Genomic DNA, 23,161 nt, shown 5'->3' with positions numbered 1-23,161 from the left:
TGTATTTATAAAGAGTTACTGAACTCATAATAAGACAGATTCAGGTAACTTACATTTTGGTGCTGATACTTGAAGCAGCTGCCACGGCACAGTCGATCTGAAATGGACAGCTCATGGTGCTGAAAGTAGGCAAATTCCAGTAAGCATAATTAATTTAAACAGTCTCCTTTTAATTAGACTTTACTAACGAGGGCATTGTGTTAGAGCCTATTTCTTCCTATTTAAGAAATAAGGGGTAGGTCTACCTGTTTGACAGACGAAATTAGGCTATAAGCTGCTATATCCATAGATTTGTCGGTGAATTCCTCCACCCACCATGCACTCTTTAAATAGCCTACCTCAGTGTCAGTGAAGGGCTGTTAAGTTAACTCGAATTGAGGTGGTATGAGAGTATGCCATAGGCCTATCTTTTATTAAAGAAAATGGCAAAAAGCACACACCCTTGTTAGCTTAAGATTTTGAAGAAAATGAAACCGATCCAATTATTTAAAGTGATCTATAACAGTGCTTTGGTCGATGTTTTATGCTATAAACAAGCTTTAAAATACCTAGGAAAGATGTGACCCTCTGCATACAGGGATATCATTGTTTCCTTTGACATTCAGAGGCTGACTTTGCTTGGGAAGTAGTCTAATTCTGTCACTATCAATTGATTAAGCTATACAATAGAAGATGTTTAATACCAGACAGATTTTAGGGAAACACTTGTGACATTCTCTCGTTGGGTTAAGCCACGGAAGAAGAGTAGCCAGCAGTTAAAGCTTCCATTTTTCTGCGTCGGTAGACATACCCTGTCTCTGGTGGCAAGGTAGGCCTAACTTTCGAAAGTACCACGCTCAGATTCCTAATGACGTCTCGATTTTAATTATTTGCAAACAGGGACAGTTTCTTTGCAAACAAGACACACTGATTTGGCATTGTATAAATATGATAAGGTGAACACAGGCCTCTTTCTGTTCATTCTTAGCATGTAACTTCAGTAATTTGTGTGCTATAAAAAATATTCTGATATGTAGAATTACATAGAATTGCATGAAATGTTTATAAAATACAAGTATGATGATAGATTCATGCAATGCTTTTACTATAAAGGAGATATTTCCACCCCTACTCTTGGTCAAATATATTTTACTGAAGGGAGGGCCATCCATTTTCATTTGAGGGGTAAAATTTTATAAATAGTTATAAATAACATTTACTCCCTTAGCAAAAAGCAATTTCTCAAGCAATAATTTAGCTAGAACTGCTTGGGGGTGGTCAGAGTGGGGAGGAGAAAACTACCTGTTATTGCAGAGAGGTTTGGAACTCTTTCTTATTGGTCTATTAACTAATTTACTGCTTGGTGATTTCATCAGGCAGGCCAAAACTCCATCCCACCAGAACAGGCAGACATTTCAGGCGGTCTTTTCAAAACTGCTCCTACACAAAATAGGCGTTATCATAATTTTTTACATTTCACAGTATTATTCCAATCTCATACAATACCTTCAGAAAGTATTCACATCCCTTTACTTTTTCCACATTTTGTTGGTACAGCCTAAATTTAAAATGTATTACATTACATTTTTTACAAATAACTGAAATGTCTTGATTCAATAGGTATTCAACCCCTTAACTTCTCTGCGCTACGGATCCCTTTAGCGGGATCATTTTCCTAAACAACCGCTGAATTGCAGGGCGCAAAATATTACAATTTTTTTTTTAAATCATGCAATCACAAGTGAAATATACCAAAACACAGCTTAGCTTGTTGTTAATCCACCTATCGTGTCAGATTTTGAAAATATGCTTTGCAGCGAAAGCAATCCAAGCTTTTGTGAGTGTATGAATCAATGCTACAACAGCTAGCCCCAAATTAGCATGGTCACGAAAGTCAGAAAAGCAATAAAATTAATCGCTTACCTTTGATAATCTTCTGATGTTTGCACTCACGAGACTCCCAGTTACACAACAAATGTTATTTTTGTTCGATAAATATTACTTTTATAACAAAAAAACGCCATTTGGGTTGCGCGTTATGTTCAGAAAACCAAAGCCTCGTTCCGTTCGACGAAAATTCCAAAAAGTATCCGTAATGTTCGTAGAAACATGTCAAATGTTTCTACGAATCAGTCCTCAGGTTGTTTTTAACAAACATAATCGATAATATTTCAACCGGACCGTAACCTATTCAATAAAAGAGAGAAAGAAAATGGAGAGCTACCCCTCTCGCGCGCAGGAACTAATCAGAGGACACCTGACTAGTTTTGAAAAATCTTGCTCATTTTTCAAAATAAAAGCCTGAAACTATGTCTAAAGCTGGGTCACAGCCTGAGGAAGCCATTGGGAAATGAATCTGGTTGATACCCCTTTAAATGGAAGAAAGATGGGCCAGGAAACACAGATGAAAATTATGATTTAAAAAAAATCGCTTCCGGGTTAGATTTCCTCAGGTTTTCGCCTGCAGAATCAGTTTTGTTATACTCACAGACAATATTTTGACCGTTTTGGAAACTTTAGAGTGTTTTCTATCCTAATCTGTAAATTATATGCATATTCTACGATCTGGACCTGAGAAATAGTCTGTTTACCTTGGGAACGTTATTATTATTTTTTTATAAAAAAAAATATGACCCCTAGCGTCAAGAGAGTAATGGCAAGCCTAAATAAGCTCCGGAGTAATAATTTGCTTAAGTTGCATGGACTCAATAATAGTGGTTAACATGACATTTTTTATGATACCTCATCTCTGTACCCCACACACACAATTATCTGTAAGGTCCCTCAGTCGAGTAGTGCGTTTGAAACACATATTTAACCACAAAGGCCAGGGAGGTTTACCAATGCCTGGATAAGAAGGGCACCTATTGGTAGATGGGTAAAAATAAAACAAATAAAATAAAAGCAGACACTGAATACCCCTTTGAGCAGGGTGAAGTTATTCATTGTGCTTTTGATGGTGTATCAACACACCCAGTCACTACAAAGATACAGGCATCCTTTACTCAGTTGCCGGAGAGAAAGGAAACTGCACACAGATTTTACCATGAGGCCCATGGTGACTTTAAAAACAGTTCGAGTTTAATGGCTGTGATAGGAGAACTGAGGATGGATCAACAACATTGTAGTTACTCCACAATAATAACCTAATTGACAGAGTGAAAAGAAGGACGTCTGTATAGAATAAAAAATATTCCAAAACATGCATGCTGTTTGCAATAAGGCACTAAAGTAATAATGAAAAACATATGGCAAAGAAATTAACTTTTTGTTCTGAATTATGTTTGGGGCAAACACAACACATCACTGAGTGCCACTCTTCCTATTTTCTAGCATGGTGGTGACTGCATCATGTTATGGGTATCCTCGTCATCGGCAAGGACTAGGGAGATTTTTTTTTGGATAAAAATAAACTGAATAGAGCTAAGCACAGGCAAATTCCTAGAGAAAAACCTGCTTTCCAACAGACACTGGGAGACACATTCTCCTTTCAGCAGGACAATAACGTAAAACACAAGGCCAAATATACAATGCGTTGCTTACCAAGACGACATTGAATGTTCCTGAGTGTCCTAGTTAGAGTTTTGAATTAAATCGGCTTAACGATCTAGGGCAAGACCTGAAAATGGCTGTCTAGCAAAAGACCATTTAAATCCATTTGAATCCCAATTTGTAACACAACAAAATGTGGAAACAGTCAAGGGGTACTTTGTGTCCAGTTTCAGTCAAAGTCTTGGAGACACCTACTCATTCAGGGATTTTTCTTTATTTTTACAATGTTCTACATTGTAGAATAATAGTGAAGACATCTAAACTATGAAATAACACATATGGAATCCTGTCGTAACCAACCGTTTTGAAGGAGTTCCCACATACGCTGAGCACTTTTTGGCTGCTTTTCCTTTACTCTGCGAACCAACTCATCCCAAACAATCTCAATTGGGTTGAGGTCAGGTGATTGTGGAGGGCAGGTCATCTGATGCAGCACTCCATCACTCTCCTTCTTGGTCAAATAGCCCTTACACAGCCTAGAGGTGTGTGTTGGGTCATTGTTCTGTTGAAAAACAAATGATAGTCCCACTAAGCGCAAACCAGATGGGATGGCGTATCGCTGCAGAATGCTGGGGTGGCCATGCTGGTTAAATGTGCCTTGAATTCTAAATAAATCACTGACAGTATAAATCCTGTTTGGGATAGGGGGCAGCATTTTCACGTTCGGATGAAAAGCGTGCCCAGAGTAAACTTCCTGCTACTCAGGCCCAGAAGCTAATATATGCATATTATTAGTAGTATTGGATAGAAAACACTCTGAAGTTCCTAAAACTGTTTGAATGATGTCTGTGAGTATAATAGAACTCATATGGCAGGCGAAAACCTGAGAAAAATCCAACCAGGAAGTGGGAAATAGTTAGTTTTTCAACTCATTGCCTATCGAATATACAGTGTCTTTGGGGTCATGTTGCACTTCCTAAGGCTTCCACTAGATGTCAACAGTCTTTAGAACCTTGCTTGAGGCTTCTACTGTGAAGTGGGGGTGAATGAGAGCTGATTCAACCAGAGGTCTGCCAGAGTGGCATGAGCTGATCACGCGTGAGAGCGACCTGCGTTCCATTGCAATTCTAAACACAAAGGAATTCTCCGGTTGGAACATTATTGAAGATTTATGTTAAAAACATCCTAAAGATTGATTCTATACATCGTTTGACATGTTTCTACGAACTGTAATATAACTTTTTGAACTTTTCGTCTGAACTTTCGACTGGATTTGCGCGCGCCTCGTGAGTTTGGCTTTGTTAACCATACGCGCTAACAAAGGAGGTATTTGGACATAAATGATGGACTTTATCGAACAAAACAAACATTTATTTTGGAACTGGGAATCCTGGGAGTGCATTCTGATGAAGATCATCAAAGGTAAGTGAATATTTATAACGCTATTTCTGACTTTTACTGACTCCACAACATGGCGGGTATCTGCATGGCTTGTTTTTGTGTCTGAGCGCCGTACTCAGATTATTGCATGGTTTGCTTTTTCCGTAAAGCTTTTTTGAAATCTGACACAGCGGTTGCATTAAGGAGAAGTATATCTATAATTCTGTGCATAATACTTGTATCTTTTATCAAAGTTTATTATGAGTATTTTTGTAAATTGATGTGCCTCTCTGAAAATTCGCCGGATGTTTTCAAATCACATTACTGACCATAAAGCGCCAATGTAAACTGAGATTTTTGGATATAAACATGAACTTTATCGAACAAAACATACGTGTATTGTGTAACATGAAGTCCTATGAGTGCCATCTGATGAAGATAATCAAAGGTTAGTGATTCATTTTATCTCTATTTCTGCTTTTTGTGACTCCTCTCTTTGGCTGGAAAATGGCTGTGTGTTTTTGTGACTAGCCTCTGACCTAACATAATCATATGGTGTGCTTTCGCTGTATAGCCTTTTTGAAATCGGACACAATGGGTAGATTAACAAGAAGTTAAGCTTTAATTTGGTGTATTGCACTTGTGAATGTATGAAAGTTACATATTTCAAAAAAATATTTTTGAATTTCGCGCTCTGCCTTTTCAGTGGAATGTTGTCAAGCGGAACCCCTAGCCATAAGAAGATAACCAGCAAAGCACCCCCACACCATCACACCTCCTCCTCCGTGCTTCACGGTGGGAACCACAAATGCGGAGATCATCCGTTCACCTACTCAGCGTCTCACAAAGACACAGTGGTCGGAACCAAAAATTTCAAATTTGGACTCATCAGACGAAAGGACAGATTTCCACCGGTCTAATGTCCATTGCTCGTGTTTCTTGGCCCAAGCAAGGCTCTTCTTCCTATTGGTGTCCTTTAGTAGTGGTTTCTTTGCAGCAATTCGACCATGAAGGCCTGATTCATGCGGTCTCCTCTGAACAGTTGATGTTGTGATGTCTGTTACTTGAAATCTGTGAAACATTTATTTGAGCTGCAATTTCTGAGGCTGGTAACTCTAATGAACTTATCCTCTGCAGCAGCGGTAACTCTGGGTCTTCCTTTCCTGTGGGGGTCCTCATGAGCCAGTTTCATCATAGCTCTTGATGGCTTTTGTGACTGAACTTGAAGAACTTTTCAAAGTTATTGACATTTTCTGGATTGACTGACCATGTCTTAAAGTAATGATGGACTGTCATTTCTCTTTGCTTATTTGAGCTGTTCTTGCCATAAAATGGACTTGGTCTTTTACCAAATAGCGCTATCTTCTGTATACCCCCGTACCTTGTCACAACACAAGTGATTGGCTCAAACGCATTAAGAAGGAAAGAAATTCCACAAATGAACTTTCAACAAGGCACACCTGTTAATTGAAATGCATTTCAAGTGACTACCTCATGAAGCTGGTTGAGAGAATGCCAAGAGTTCAAAGCTGTCATCAAGGCAAAGGGTGGCCACTTTGAAGAATCTAAAATAGATTTGGATTTGTTTAACACTTTTTTTGGTTACTACATGATTCCATATGTGTTATGTCTTCACTATTATTCTACAATGTATAAAATAGTAAAAATAAAGAAAACCCCCTGAATTTGTAGGTGTGTCCAAACTTTGGACTGGTACTTTGTGTATATATAAAACAAATGAAAACCACTCTTTAAAAGACGGCTCAGTGCCAGCTATACCTACCTAATACCTGCCTCTTCCCTGTTACCATGTCGACCACCACGGCAGGATGATGAAGACCATTACAAGGCTGCACAGGGCCATGATGGTGCTGGAGTACTTCACGAGCCATTCGTGGGTGTGGAAAAATGACAACGTCACCATGCTCATGAACCAGATGGGTGCTGATGACAAGAGGGTATGCTTTATGCCCACCCATCAGTCACACACATTAACACACTTGTAGGACCCACATATACACACACTTCTAGGACCCACATATACTCACACTTGTAGGACACGTACGCTGGTAGAGTGGCAGACAGACGAATGGAGTATGTTTGTTTGAGATTGTAGCCGAAGCACAATTGAATTATTCAGCTTGGTTTTGAATGGAGTAATTGTGTTGGATAGTTGGGGCCTGGCTGAAATGCACAGTGAATATACATTGGTCCAGAAACCTAGTGATCATGTTTCATATTGTACTTTTGTAGACATTTTTCCTCTACTACATAGTTGCTCAATGCCTATCCTTACAATATGAAATACTCTATGTTTTTTTTGTTGGTCCAGACATTCAACTTTGACGTGCGACAGCTGAACTGGGCAGAGTACATGGAGAACTACTGCATGGGGACTAAGAAGTATGTCCTGAACGAGGCTGAGTCCGGCCTGCCAGCAGCACGCAAACACCTCAACAAGTAAGAGAAATGTCTCTATCTGCACGTGTTAACTTGACTATGCCACCTTTTTTATACGCTAGGGGAGGTCCTCGGAACTAAACACAGGTCCTTTCAAATGAACGATGTACAATCAATCAATCAAGTTTATTTTATATAGCCCTTCGTACATCAGCTAATATCTCGAAGTGCTGTACAGAAACCCAGCCTAAAACCCCAAACAGCAAGCAATGCAGGTGTAGAAGCACGGTGGCTAGGAAAAACTCCCTAGAAAGGCCAAAACCTAGGAAGAAACCTAGAGAGGAACCAGGCTATGAGGGGTGGCCAGTCCTCTTCTGGCTGTGCCGGGTGGAGATTATAACAGAACATGGCCAAGATGTTCAAATGTTCATAAATGACCAGCATGGTCAAATAATAATCAGGAGTAAATGTCAGTTGGCTTTTCATAGCCGATCATTAAGAGTATCTCTACCGCTCCTGCGGTCTCTAGAGAGTTGAAAACAGCAGGTCTGGGACAGGTAGCACGTCCGGACAGGTCAGGGTTCCATAACCTCGGGCAGAACAGGTCAGGGTTCCATAACCGCGGGCAGAACAGTTGAAACTGGAACAGCAGCAAGGCCAGGTGGACTGGGGACAGCAAGGAGTCATCATGCCCGGTAGTCCTGACGCATGGTCCTAGGGCTCAGGTCCTCCGAAAGAGAGAAGGAGAGAATTAGAGAGAGCATACTTAAATTCACACAGGACACCGGATAAGACAGGAGAAGTACTCCAGATATAACCAACTGACCCTAGCCCCCCGACACATAAACTACTGCAGCATAAATACTGGAGGCTGAGACAGGAGGGGTCAGGAGACACTGTGGCCCCATCCGATGATACCCCCAGACAGGGCCAAACAGGAAGGATATAACCCCACCCACTTTGCCAAAGCACAGCCCCCACACCACTAGAGGGATATCTTCAACCACCAACTTACAATCCTGAGACAAGGCCGAGTATAGCCCACAAAGATCTCCACCACAGCACAAACCAAGGGGGGGCGCCAATCCAGACAGGAAGATCACGTCAGTGACTCAACCCACTCAAGTGACGCACCCTTCCTAGGGACGGCATGAAAGAGCACCAGTAAGCCAGTGACTCAGCCCCTGTAATAGGGTTAGAGGCAGAGAATCCCAGTGGAGAGAGGGGAACCGGCCAGGCAGAGACAGCAAGGGCGGTTCGTTGCTCCAGAGCCTTTCCGTTCACCTTCACACTCCTGGGCCAGACTACACTCAATCATATGACCTACTGAAGAGATAAGTCTTCAGTAAAGACTTAAAGGTTGAGACCGAGTCTGCGTCTCTCACATGGGTAGGCAGACCATTCCATAAAAATTGAGATCTATAGGAGAAAGCCCTGCCTCCAGCTGTTTGCTTAGAAATTCTAGGGACAATTAGGAGGCCTGCGTCTTGTGACCGTAGCGTACGTGTAGGTATGTACGGCAGGACCAACTCGGAAAGATAGGTAGGAGCAAGCCCATGTAACGCTTTATAGGTTAACAGTAAAACCTTGAAATCAGCCCTTGCCTTAACAGGAAGCCAGTGTAGGGAAGCTAGCACTGGAGTAATATGATCAAATTTCTTGGTTCTAGTCAGGATTCTAGCAGCCGTATTTAGCACTAACTGAAGTTTATTTAGTGCTTTATCCGGGTAGCCGGAAAGTAGAGCATTGCAGTAGTCTAACCTAGAAGTAACAAAAGCTTTGATTAATTTTTCTGCATCATTTTTGGACAGAAAATTTCTGGTTTTTGCAATGTTACATATATGGAAAAAAGCTGTCCTTGAAACAGTCTTGAAACAGTCTTGAAACAGAGATCAGGGTCCAGAGTAACGCCGAGGTCCTTCACAGTTTTATTTGAGACGACTTTACAACCATCAAGATTAATTGTCAGATTTAACAGAAGATCTCTTTGTTTCTTGGAACCTAGAACAAGCATCTCTGTTTTGTCCGAGTTTAAAAGTAGAAAGTTTGCAGCCATCCACTTCCTTATGTCTGAAACACAGGCTTCTAGCGAGGGCAATTTTGGGGCTTCACCATGTTTCATTGAAATGTACAGCTGTGTGTCATCCGCATAGCAGTGAAAGTTAACATTATGTTTTCGAATGACATCCCCAAGAGGTAAAATATATAGTGAAAACAATAGTGGTCCTAAAACGGAACCTTGAGGAACACCGAAATGTACAGTTGATTTGTCAGAGGACAAACCATTCACAGAGATAAACTGATATCTTTCCGACAGATACGATCTAAACCAGGCCAGAACTTGTCCGTGTAGACCAATTTGGGTTTCCAACAGAATTAAACAGTGCCAATGTTTATTAACACAACCAACAATACATACAAATCCTAACCCCTGATACACACCCTGGCCAGGACTAGGGCTTAGAGGACACGCACAATGAGTTAGTAGCAGGGCAATAAATAATACTAAGTATCCAAGACTCAAGCCTTGCATGTAAAACACCTCTAGGAGAATCTCATGCAAACTTTAGATCATGTACACTGAGGCCAGTTCATTAGGTACACCACCCCATTCATAATTTATTTTCGCTCTTACAGACATGAGTCACTTGGCCATGGCTTGCTATATAAAGCAGGCATCGAGGCATTCAGTTACTGTTTGATTGAATGTTAGGATGAGCAAAACGAGTGACCTAAACAACTTTGAGCGTGGTATGATCATCTGTGCCAGGCGTGCCGGTTCCGGTATCTCAAACTACCAGCCTCCTGGGCTTTTCACGCACGACAGTGTCTAGGTTTTACCGAGAATGGTGCGACAAACAAAAAATAGCACTCCTGGCAGGTAGCAAGCTAGTTACAGTTACCCATAGCTGGCTAGCTAGTTTTATAGTTTGGTTATTTATTCCCAAAAATATGTTTATGACGCTATCTACATTTTTATAAACTCCTCACAACGAGACTAAGCCAATTTGCCAACACTAAAATCAATGTCATCTATAGCGTCATAATTTTGTCTGACATGCCAAAAAATGCAGCCATGTTTATTCAATTTGACACTTCGCATCCACTGGAGTATGACACGTGACTACAGTTTGCGTTGAATTGTGGGTCATATTAACCCCACAAGTGATAAAAGTTCTTCACTTGCTCCCTCGTGCCAAAATCGAGTGGCCAAGGGGGCAACATTAGTGAATTGGACATCCACTTAAGATGGCAATCAAACTGCATCCGATTTCGACTGGGATTTCTCAGAGAAAGTGGCTAGCGCGAGGGCTGAGGAGGGTAAAAATAACGTGTTTGGCCTGCAACCCAATTGAGTAACGTTTCCACTCCCCAAAGAAGTCAGACTGTTCTGGAGGCAAAGGGGGGGGGGGGGTCCAACCCGGTACTAGATGGGTGTACCTAATAAATTGGCCACTAAGTGTATATTCACACACGTTGTAAGATGGCACACTTATTGTTAAACATGCTTTGTAAGGTGGCTCACTCAAGATGAAACACGTTTTGAAAGATGGTAAAACATTTGTGATAATTAGCATGCAAAAGCACACGTGAATTCATAAGACTTGTCGCTGTTCTCTAATCAAAATAGCCCCTCCAAAAGACAGCCAGCTCTGGAGGAAGTGGTGACAAAATAAGACAAATATACAAAGTTTTTGTCCGCCTGCCAAGACAACCCCGAATCTCTTGCCTGAATACCAGCTCATTCGCTAAGGGCGTACTAGACCAACAAAAAAAAACATTCTACCTACTTTGCCTAAACATCAGATTTTCAGTCTGACTGAAGTCGCCCAATAAAAGACGCAATAGTCTCTCTACAAGCCAGAATGTGGAATACAATATTTACACTGATTTTACTGGTTGTACATGCTGTGAGTCCTTTTGGCGGAAAGAGGTGAGATGGGGTATCCACAGGAAAGTGTTGTTTACCCAACTTTTTGCGGCTCCGGTAGGTTCTGTTGTTTGTATTTTCAATCTCTTGGCTCATTGCACGTGATGCACAATATGTAAACAATAGCCAAATGTAACCAAACGTAGTCAACCGAGGCAAGTTTACTTGCAATCAGCTGAAAGTGTTTGCCGTTCTGTCTGTGGTTCGGTACCAGCGTACTGAAGGTTGAGTTGATAACACTTCTCTGTGGATATTTTCTATCAGATTACCTCCGACATAGGGACAAAATCATTGGCTGTTGTTTACGTGAGTAAGCGGTAAAGCATTCCGAAAGAAAGAAGTTTGCTTACCCAAAAATTTGACAAACACAGCCAACCAGGTGAACAGGGATGTGCACCGTTCCCTGTGCTCCGGGGAAGAACGAAAGCTGCCTTGAGGAAGGTTCTGTTTAGGTATTTGACATTACTCACCTCATACCAGCCACTAGGTGCCACTGGCTACAATAAAAACTATCCTCTTATTTAAAATGCCCAATTGATCTTGAATAATTAATTGTCATGGCTTTGAAATTGTATTTTTTTGTTCTATGATGCACACATTTCTTTCAGTTTTTCGGGATCACCAGCAAATCCCAATGTTTCCCTGGTATCCTCTGCTTTAACATTCATCTTTGCTCACAATATTCAAAGGCTAAATCTCTATTACATGTGTCATCAGGAAAAGTTATATTTAAAGGGATACTTTGTGATTTTGGTATCCACGAGTTCATCTCTCTGGGGAAGTAGATAAAGGGCTTCATTGCCAAAATCCCGAAGTATCCATTTAAATGTCATATTCCTGCTTAATTGTATTGCAGCAGATACATTTTCCTAGCAAGTTGATGTATTTACTAATCTCCTGAGAATGCAGGTGAATGCATCTACATGCAAGCTACCAAGAACACTTCAATGTATTTCTTAATTCACCGCAAACTGATCTCCATGGCAACTAGGCTCTGGTCATAAAACAACAGTTTGTTATCCTCTTGTATGTTTCAGGTTGAGGAACATCCGCTACACGTTCAACACGGTCCTGGTCGTGTTCATCTGGCGAGTGTTCATCGCGCGGTCCCAGATGGCCAGGAACATCTGGTACTTTGTGGTCAGCCTCTGCTTTAAGTTCCTGTCCTATTTCCGAGCATCCAGCACCATGAAATACTGAGTCCACGTGGTGTACTCACCTTGACCCCATCCACCCTCCTCAACCCAGCAGCCCCAGTCCAGTCCGCCTTCTCTCCCTCCTGCCCAGCCCCCCTTCAGATAGCTATGTATCTGACAAGGCTCTGCAAATCCTAGAATATTTTGAGTTACTTAAGTGTCTGACATTAATCTACCGTATGTGAAATGTGCTCTTCTCTTTGCAGTGTGATCCCTGATGTGGGGGTTAGAACTGCATTTGACTAAGCATGAATCTAATCAGACCCCAGGTCCTATGATGCTCACCTTGCACATTGATAGTCAGCCAAACAGAGTTTATTGATGCCTATTTTGGTTGTCATGGAGATGGAGCATTGCTTTGCTGACAGCCCCCAGGGTGGTCAGGCGGTGGCTTTGATTAACAGTTTACATTTTCCTGCTTGAATAGGGGTGAAGGCACCCATATACTGTATGCTTGATGGTGGCAATGACTATTACCCAATGACATGATCAAGCACAAGGTAGATGGTAATAGATTGACTTTTTACAGTGTCTAACAGGTATGATTATCCTGCATCAGCTGACCTTGCAGAGCTATGTATTTAAAAAAACATTTTTTTTAACCATTTTCAAACCATTTCGGACTGGACTGTCCGCTTATGATTCTGGCCCAAATACCTCGTAGCTCAGATCAAGCAACTGCTCAGAGCACTTGATTTTGGAGAGTTTGGGTAGGTAGTCTAAGGGTTCTTTACACTGCTTTCACTGAGGACAGCTTTCAGAAATTTGTGTCTATGTCCATTTTAAAATAATGAGTAACTGTCTTTCCCCATGTTGGTCATTTGTTTAACTCTCTGTAATGGGAGCGTTGTGTTCTGCTTATGCATCTCACATGTTTTGCCTGTTGTCGAGTTTGGGATATTCCATGCATGGGAGAGGCCTCTTCTCTTCCAAACACCTTTATGTGTCTCATGCTATAACTTTCAGAGGTGTCTTTATCCAATGTTTGCCTGGGTTGTTGTGCACTTGTAACATTTTTTACTTTTTGTACTTGTCCCTTTTCCATGTTGTCTTGTACATATTGTCTAAGATGTTGGACTTACTGTGCACTTTCCTGTGGTTGTATGCTGCATGACTTTCATTCAGAATGTCCAATTGTCATATAGTCACTTATACCTACAGTTTAAGTTGGAAGTTTACATACACCTTAGCCAAATACATTTAAATTCATTTAATCCTAGTAAAAATAAAAATTCCCTGTCTTAGGTCAGTTAGGATCACACCTTTGTTTTAAGAATGTGAAATGTCAGAATAATAGTAGAGAGAATGATTTATTTCAGCTTTTCTTTCATCACATTCCCAGTGGGTCAGAAGTTTACATACACTCAATTAGTATTTGGTAGCATTGCCTTTAAATTGTTTAACTTGGGTCAAACATTTTGGGTAGCCTTCCACAAGCTTCCCACAATAAGTTGGGTGAATTTTGGCCCATTCCTCCTGACAGAGCTGGTGTAACTGAGTCAGGTTTCTAGGCCTCCTTGCTCGCAAACGCTTTTTCAGTTCTGCCTACACATTTTCTATAGGATTGAAGTCAGGGCTTTGTGATGGCCACTCCAATACCTTGACTTTGTCCTTAAGCCATTTTGCCACAACTTTGGAAGTATGCTTGGGGTCATTGTCCATTTGGAAGACCCATTTGTGACCAAGCTTTAACTTCCTGACTGATGTCTTGAGATGTTGCTTCAATATATCCACATAATTTCCCGGCCTCATGATGCCATCTATTTTGTGAAGTGCACCAGTCCCTCCTGCAGCAAAGCACCCCCACAACATGATGCTGCCACCCACGTGCTTCACGGTTGGGATGGTGTTCTTTGGCTTGCAAGCCTCCCCCTTTTTTCCTCCAAACATAACAATGGTCATTATGGCCAAACAGTTCTGTTTTTGTTTCATCAGACCAGAGGACATTAATCCAAAAAGTACGATCTTTGTCCCCATGTGCAGTTGCAAACCATAGCCTGGCTTTTTTATGGCGGTTTTGGAGCAGTGGCTTCTTCCTTGCTTAGCGGCCATTCCGGTTATGTCAATATAGGACTCGTTTTACTGTGGATATAGATACTTTTGTACCCGTTTCCTCCAGCATCTTCACAGGGTCCTATGCTGTTGTTCTGGGATTGATTTTCACTTTACGCACGAAAGTACATTCATCTCTAGGAGACAGAACGCGTCTCCTTCCTGAGCGATATGACGGCTGCGTGGTCCCATGGTGTTTATACTTGCGTACTATTGTTTGTAGAGATGAACGTGGTATCTTGTGGAGGTCTACGATTTTTTCTCTGAGGTCTTGGCTGATTTCTTTTGATTTTCCCATGATGTCAAGCAAAGAGGCACTGAGTTTGAAGGTAGGCCTTGAAATACATCCAATTGATTCAAATTATGTCAATTCGCCTATCAGAAGCTTCTAAAGCCATGACATCAATTTCTGGAATTTTGCAAGCAAAGGCACAGTCAACTTAGTGTATGTAAACTTCTGACCCACTAGAATTGTGATACAGTGAAATAATCTGTCTGTAAACAATTGTTGGAAAAATTACTTGTGTCATGCACAAGTAGATGTCCTAACCAACCTGCCAACACTATAGTTTGTTAACAAGAAATGTGTGGAGTGGTTGAAAACAAGTTTTAACGACTCCAACATAAGTGTATGTAAACTTCCGACTTCAACTGTACCATGGATGTTTGGCCAGATTCTAAAATAGTCCTTTGATCTGTGCTCACATGATCTATTGGGAATAAGATTAGTAAGTGATCCACTTTCTGGGAGGTTTGTGTGAATTGTGCCTGAACTTGTCTATGAAAAAATATTAAATGTCCGTCATTAGTTACCACAGCCACAAAGTCATAAACCCAGTCTATTTCAAAAATTTTGCCTCTTAAAATAGGATTTTAAACCTAACCTTGAACACACTGCCAACCTTATGCCCTACCTTAAATGAAGACCAAAAAGCACATTTTTGTTTTGATAAACTTTTACGATATAGCCAATTTTGACTTTGTCTATCTATGCTTTCACTTGCTTTTTTAATCCATTTTCTGTATTGGATTTGAAGATTTTAGTGTGTAATAGTGGTTTTTTTCTGGTATGTGGCTTGCTATGTAGTACTGTTGAACTTGTCTTGCAATGGAACTGCCAATTCAGAGTTTCTTAGGAACTTGTCTTGCCAGTGATGTAGAAGTAAGGGAGTGGAGCAGACCCTTTCTACTACTTCCTGTTGCTAGGGATTCATATTACTGGATCATTCTAATGCTCTTCTATTCGAAGTTCATTGCACATCTAACTTTCACATTCTTTCTGGTTTTACAGCATCATATTCCAATACCCATCTGGACAGAAATTAGATTTAATGTAATATATTCCTCTTGCCTTTTGACTGCCTGCAAATGTTTTGTTGTTATCCTGTTTCCTCTTGTACTTGTAGAATGTAGTCCCCTAGAAAGAACTGTACCCTATAACCAATTTGTTGTCTTTACCATGAACCTCAGTTAATGTTCCCGAGTATGCGCTCTGCATATTTCATTGACGGTGTAAAAGCGCTTTCCACAGTCAAGGTAAATGTTTAAAACAATCAATGGGTGCCTTTTTGTTTGTAAACCAAAAAGAAGGAATAAACTCTGTTAAATCCTGTTTGCTGGAAGTTCTCTTCTTGAAACTCAGTATTTTATGTTGTGCTGTTGAAAAATAACTTGTCATAGCTTTGGTCTTAAAAGCTTTTCCTTACTCCAGTCGTCACCCCTTTGGTAGAGAGGAGCTGGTAATACTGCTTGATCATTCCAGTAATACTACTACTACTGCTACTACTAATTTGGTGGGTGCTTATTTGTCCCATTTCACAAGTGTGTATTTATATGTGTGTGAATTGGAAATGTGTTTTTTGCATATCCCAACTCCTCCTGAGACGCCCTCGGAGACTGGGGTCAATGCCAGGGTCTGCCATTATCAACGGCAATCCTGGAGCAATTCATTGTTCACACATTGTTCACCTTCAAGGTCCAGAGTTGAGGGATCTAGAATGTCATTGTATGCTGTAGAGTTAAGATTTCCCTTCACTGGCACTAAGGAGCCTAGCCCAAACCATGAAAAACAGCCCCGGACCATGATTCCTCCTCCACCAAACTTTACAGTTGGCACTATGCATTGGGGCAGGTTGCGTTTTACCTGGCATCAGCCAAACCCAGATTCGTCCGTCGGACTGCCAGATGGTGTAGTTTCCACTGCTCCAATGGCGGCGAGCTTTACACCACTCCAGCCGACACTTGGCATTGCGCATGGTGATCTTAGGCTTGTGTGCGGCTGCTCGGCCATGGAAACCCATTTCATGAAGCTCCTGACAAACTATTATTGTGCTGACGTTGCTTCCAGAGGCAGTTTGGGACTCGGTAGTGAGTGTTGCAACCGAGGACTCCCATTGTGTGGCCTTCCTCTTAGCGGCTGAGCCTTTGTTGCTCCTAGACGTTTCCACTTCACAATAACAGCACTTACAGTTGACAGGGGCAGCTCTAGCAGGGCAGACATTTGACGACTGACTTGTTGGAATGGTTGCATTCTATGACGGTGCCACGTTGAAATTCACTGAACTCTTCAGTACGTGCCATTTGAATGCCAAGTTTTGTCTATGGAGATTGCAAGGCTGTGTGCTTGATTTTATACACCTGTCAGCAACGGGTGTGGCTGAAATAGCCGAATCAACTAATTTGAAGGGGTGTCCACAACTTGTGGTTGGGTAGTGTATGTCAAATTTCTATTTTCTTGATTAAACAAAATAGAGGTGTTGGTAATAGTATGAAATTGATTCGTGAGAATGATTTATGCATGTTTGAGCGTACTCTTTTGCTTCAGGATTATGTGCCCGCCAGGCATTAATGAGGTTGTAATCCGAGTATATTCTGGAGAGCCTTGGTTGCATGTGGATTGTAGTTGGTCTTATTAGATTTGTCCCGCATGTCCAAAATGGTATTCATGTCTGTCCAAATAACCAGATGGAATTCAGTTAATTCTAACAGTATGCTGTTCAGAGAATCAAAAACATAGGTTGATATGAATTTGGAGCGTATACATTAAAGGCCAATTTCTTTCCATTATGGATACATTTAAGGAAAGTGATTCTTCCTTCTTGATCTTCTCCTTTACCCAATATGGTAATTTTGAGTGTCTTATACAGTACCCGTGAAAAGTTTTGACACACCTACTCATTCAAGGGTTTTTCTTAATTCTTTTACCTTTTTCTACATTGTAGAGTAATAGTGAAGACATCAAAACTATGAAATAACATAGTTTTGATGTAACACAATCATGTAGTAACCAAAAAAGTGTTAAACAAATTCTTCAAAGTAGCCACCCTTTGCCTTGATGACAGCTTTGCACACTCTTGGCTTTCTCTCAACCAGTTCCCACATATGCTGAGCACTTGTTGGCTGCTTTTCCTTCACTCTGGGGTCCAAACCATCTCAATTAGGTTGAGGTCAGGTGATTGTGGAGGCCAGGTCATCTGATGCAGCACTCCATCACTCTACTTCTTGGTCAAATAGCCCTTACACAGCCTAAGCAAACCAGATGGGATGGCGTATCGCTGCGGAATGCTGTGTTAGCCATGTTGGTTAAGTGAGCCTTGAATTCTAAATAAATCACCAACATTGTCACCAGCAAAGCACCATCCCACCTCCTCTGTGCTTCACAGTGGGAACCACACATGCGGAGATCATCCATCCATTTTTGGAACCAAACATTTTAAATTTGGACTCATCAGACCAAAGGACAGATTTCCACCGGTCTAATGTCCATTGCTCGTGTTTCTTGGACCATACAAGTCTCTTCTTCTTATTGGTGCCCTTTAGTAGTGGTTTCTTTGCAGCAGTTCGACCATGAAGGCCTGATTCATGCAGTCTCCTCTGAACAGTTGATGTTAAGATGTGTCTTACTTTATATTTGGGCTGCAATTTCTGAGGCTAGTAACTCTAATGAACTCTGGGTCTTCCTTTCCTGTGGCGGACCTGATGAGAGCCAGTTTCATCATAGCGCTTGAGGGTTTTTGCGACTGCGCTTGAAGAAACTTTAAAAGTTCTTGAAATTTTCCGTATTGACTGACCTATATGTCTTCCGTATTGACTGACATTCATGGACTGTCATTTCTCTTTGCTTATTTGAGCTGTTCTTGCCATAATATAGACTTGCTCTGTATACCACCGCTACCTTGTCACAACACAACTGATTGGCTCAAATGCATTACAAAGGAAAGAACTTCCACAAATGAACTTTTAATAAGGTACACCTGTTCATTGAAATACATTCCAGGTGACTACCTCATGAAGCTGGTTGAGAGAATTCCAAGAGTGTGGAAAGCTGTCAACAAGCTAAAGGATGGCTATTTGTTTAACACTTTTTTGGTTACTACACTATGTGTTATTTCATAGTTTTGATGTCTACAATGTAGAAAATAGTAAAAATAAAGAAAAACCCTTGAATTAGTAGGTGTTCTCAAACGTTTGACTAGTACTGTACATTTATAATGACATCTTTTAGTTTTGTTTGGGGCTGATGAAAAAGCAGATAGTTTGTACAAATGGTTCTCTATTCTATGTGAGTCCTTTTGGTGCAGCTTTATATAGACATCTGACCAGCCTCTTCTAATCTCTAACAGATCACCCTCATCATTTAGCATACCAGCGATTGTGTCAAGATTCTGTTCAGATGCTCGATTACGTTTTCGTACTGCCAGCCAGGATGTAGCCCAATATTGAATGGACCATGTTTTCAGCTTCATCAGACCTTGTCACTAGAGATCCCCCATCACCTGGCTGTGCCAATTCCTTGGTTTACCTTTGTTGCCAAGAAACTTGACCCTAAAGATTCCGCTAGGATATCATTGCACAAGGGAGGTTTTGTTTACCTGCACAGGCGTTGATACTGTACAGGACTAGAGATGAATCACGAATGTACTGTTCTTTGATAGCTACAGTAGCTGACTGAACTAAATACTTGCCCTAGAGCAATAAGGCTTCCAATGTCTTATGTGTTCATAGAATTTGATACCAGGGGATATGTTTAAAAGCAATATTGTGTTTGAACTTCAATTCTATTTCTTGAGGCAAATTGCCTATTTTTCAGTGTGATCATGGCATCAGAAAATGTAGTGTTGTATGATTGACCATTTAGCCTTTCCTAACGTAGTCAGCTTCAACTAAACTGTTGTCTTTTTGTGGAGAAGACCCCTACTGTTTTGAACTGCATTTGGCCTTGACCTTGAACTGTATGTAATAAAGTAAGAAAATAATGTCAACCTCTCCTAAATAATTAATGAGTCATAATACCCTGCAGGTTGACGTTTATTGGGAGGAATGTTGTCCCGGAGGCAGAGCTGAGCGATTCCCAGTAGATGGGCCTGCTGCAAAGAAAAAATGGCCTATATATTGTACAAATTCATGAAAACAAAAATGTGCATTTGTCTTAATTTAATGTTAGGTTTATTCATAAGGTTAGCAGTGTGGTTAAGGTTAGGTTTAAAATCAGATTGTATGACTTTGTGGCTGTGCCTCCAGTACATGAGTCATCCCAATAAATGCCAATATGCTCTAAATCTCTTGGTTTAACCGAGAAAATGGTGACATGAATGTAGTGGTGTTGACTTCTAGACAGAAATGTAATAATTAATGAATGTATTAAATAATTAATAAAGGAATGGATCCCTACTGTAAAATGATTTCAGTTAATCACTGGCCACTCATTCTCAAAACCCATGATGGTCAAAATGCTCCAGAATGCTCCTTTCAACTCTTTAATGAGAAACACCAAGCTTGTTGCCACCAAGTCAGATGGGAGATTTGTGACAATTGTGAGATTGAGTCCCTAACAGTGTAATGACTGTTTTGCATGAATCCATGTTATTTTATTTCTCTGAATCAAGATGCATATCAGGTAGATGGGAAACCCTGTGCTGGAACAGCTAGCAGCTGCAGCCTGGGAACCGTGGTCCGTGCTGAGGGCTGAGTCACTACTGAGCCTGCCCAGTGGGAGTAAGACCCCTTGGCAGGGTAAACAGGATCCACAGGCTCAGGGACTTAAGACAGTTGCACAGTGGGATGCTTTCATACTTTGATGCAAGCAAGCAGAATGCACGCACACAGACACTCACTCACTTTATTCATTTAAAAAAATCAATTGCATTTAAAAACATGGCCTTATTTACAACATTATGTAACTTACACTAAACTACAGTTATCACAAATCATTTGAGAATAAAATAAGTATAAATAGTATGATACTTTATATTTTCCATATTTTTTCAGTAAGGTACATTTATCTCTGATAGCAGCAAAATAAATAACTTCTCCTAACACGATAAAAGCAAATCCTTTAGGGAAAGTACAGAAGCATAATCTTGGGACAGTTGTCCATTATTAATACATAATTTCAATTACAGCTTTTAATCATTTGAATAATGAATAATAAATTAAAGCTCAATAACCTCATCTCAAAGAATTCTATATAATATACAGTAATAGCAAGAGCGTATGTGAGGTCTAGGTTGCTTTGATACCATAGGTCTCTGCCAAATGCCTTCAGTCCAGGCTCTGTGGTGGTTCTACTCTCAGGATGGTCTCATACAATGGGATGTTTTCATATACTGGGATTTGATCCTCTCTCTGAAGGTCTGTGTGTGTTACACCTTCCTGTTTGTCATTTTCAGGGGACTTGATGTTGATCAGAGCTGTGTATGTGTCACTGGTGGTGCCCCTTAAATCTTCATTTTCAGGGGACTTGATGTTGATCAGAGCTGTGTACGTGTCACTGTTAGGGTCAGGATGGACATGGACACTGTGTGTGTCCGTTATGGAATGATCACTTCCTCTGAATCTTCTCTTCAGCATGCAGTAGGTGAAGACAAGCGCTCCAGCAGCCAAAACAGCTCCCATCCCTACCCCCACTACAGGAGCCCAAATAAAAGCAACAGGAATATAAATAGGAATGAGACTGGAATTCTCTCCCCCTAAAATGTTCCGTGCCTCACAGTAGTATTCTCCACTGTCTTCAGAGCTGATTTTAGTAATAGTATAACTCTGCCCTGAAGCTTTTGGTGAAGTTACGTTTCTCTTCAACCAGGTGTAATTCTGTACAGGTGGGTTGGCATCACTGTTGCATGTCAGAGTCACTGAACTGCCCTCCACTATCTTACCAGAGGGACTGACTGACACTGAGGTGCTCTTTGGTTTGTATCTGACTGTGAGAGTCACTTCCGGAGAGTGGAGATCATCATGGCCATCTACAGCACAGGAGTAGCCGCCTGCATCGTCATTGCTGACTGGGTTTAGGTACAGGCTGTTGGAGTAGGGATAGTTGTTTGGTATAGGCTGTCCATTCTTATACCAAATAAAGGCTGTGTTTGGACCCAGTGTACATTTGGTTCTACATCTCAGTATGCCACTCTCCCCCTCTGACACAGATGTGGGATCCAACTCCAATAGGACATCTGTGACAGTCAGCAATACAGGAGTTCCAGCAAACTTCCCTCCTAAAATGGTTCTGAGCCTGAACCTGTACTCAGCTGAGTCACTCATTCTCAGACCTGTGAATCTCAGGGTACAGTCATTCTCCTTATTTCCAGGAATACGGTACTCCACACGACCCACATACTTTGGGTCCTGGCTCAGATCTTCAGGCTCCCCTTTAGTCCCCCATTTATTAGACCAGAATGCTTTACTGATCTGGGGGTTGTTGGGATATGTGTAAGTGCAGGAAATGTCCACTGATGTCCCCTTTAAGGCACACACATTTCTATTGACAGTAGTAACACTCTGACAGTTGTGACCGTGAACACACACTGCAGGAGAGTGGAGGTTCTCATGGCCTTTTACAGCACAGGAGTAGCTGCCTGCATAATTACTGCTGACTAAGTATCGGTACCAGGGAAAGATGTCTTCTTGTAGATATTGTCCATTCATGTACCACATATAGGTGGGGTTGTCACTCAGAGGGCAGGTGGTGCTACAGGTCAGTGTCAGTTTCTGACTTCCTGTCACCTTCACCTGCAGGCCTGTGATGGAAAGAGCTGTTCCCGGTAAGCTATAACCCAACTCTGAAGTCTGTTTATGAAACGAGAAGCGATACTCAGCTGAGTCTTCCTCTCTCAGGTCTGTGATTCTCAGAGTGGAGTGACAACTTTCTGTTCCAGGGTACTTCACACGACCTGAGTACCCTGAGTCTTCTGTTAGGTCCTCTGGGATCAAATTTTCTCTCCACCTATCACTTTGTTTGGCACTAAACCAGAATGTTGATGTGACTAAATATCCACTGGGATATGTGTAAAAGCAGGTTAGGTCCACCGATGAACCTTTCAAGATACAGATTTGCTTCCGAGTGTAAGACACACTCCATCCATTGTGGGCCAGTTTCACTGCAACACAATCACACATCATAAGGCCTATTTTCTTCATTTTTTAAGATAAGCATGAAATAGGCATGGTCTAATTGACTCAACCAAAAACACAAAACTAAGTTTAGCTTTCTTAATGAACCAGAAAATCCATCGTTATTTCTGGTTGTTTATCAAAGTTAGCTGCCTTGCTCATTGAACCTGCTTTGTAGTATACAGTACCCCTACGCACATACTATAAGCATAACAACATCCTAACAACATCCAATGTGATGTCGACACTACATTTTCTGTGGTGCGTGTGGTTGGAAACAACAGATAAACATTACTCAGAGAAGAGTGATGGACAATGTAAGTGACACTGGGCACCCTAGAAGAAC

General features: G+C 41.2%; 2 protein-coding genes across 3 annotated transcripts in view; one reads left to right on the top strand and one right to left on the bottom strand.

Moving 5' to 3' along the window:
- far1 (fatty acyl CoA reductase 1) overlaps nt 1-16,042 on the top strand; it is a 57,037-nt gene extending 40,995 nt beyond the window's left edge. For both annotated transcript variants that reach the window (XM_071416261.1, XM_071416260.1), the window contains 3 exons: nt 6,680-6,809; nt 7,184-7,311; nt 12,220-16,042. In XM_071416261.1, coding sequence (XP_071272362.1) covers nt 6,680-6,809; nt 7,184-7,311; nt 12,220-12,382 — 421 coding nt within the window. In that variant the 3' untranslated portion in view covers nt 12,383-16,042. The remainder of the gene's footprint in view (nt 1-6,679; nt 6,810-7,183; nt 7,312-12,219) is intronic.
- Nucleotides 16,043-20,594: 4,552 nt separating this feature from the next.
- LOC139584025 (B-cell receptor CD22-like) lies at nt 20,595-22,797 on the bottom strand. Its single transcript, XM_071415564.1, has one exon. It carries the CDS (start codon nt 22,357-22,359, stop codon nt 20,971-20,973), a length of 1,389 nt encoding a protein of 462 aa, XP_071271665.1. The 5' UTR covers nt 22,360-22,797; the 3' UTR covers nt 20,595-20,970.
- Between the last annotated feature and the right edge of the window lie 364 nt (nt 22,798-23,161).

Source organism: Salvelinus alpinus, chromosome 9 (assembly GCF_045679555.1).
Source record: "Salvelinus alpinus chromosome 9, SLU_Salpinus.1, whole genome shotgun sequence".
Lineage (NCBI taxonomy): Eukaryota > Metazoa > Chordata > Actinopteri > Salmoniformes > Salmonidae > Salvelinus > Salvelinus alpinus.
The sequence above is the reverse complement of the archived record's forward strand: the minus strand, read 5'-3'. Positions and strand labels throughout refer to the sequence as shown.

Bases quoted from the DNA above. Each gene is read 5' to 3' on its own strand.
- LOC139584025 (XM_071415564.1), bottom strand. From the start codon at position 22,359: ATGTGGTACATGAATGGACAATATCTACAAGAAGACATCTTTCCCTGG.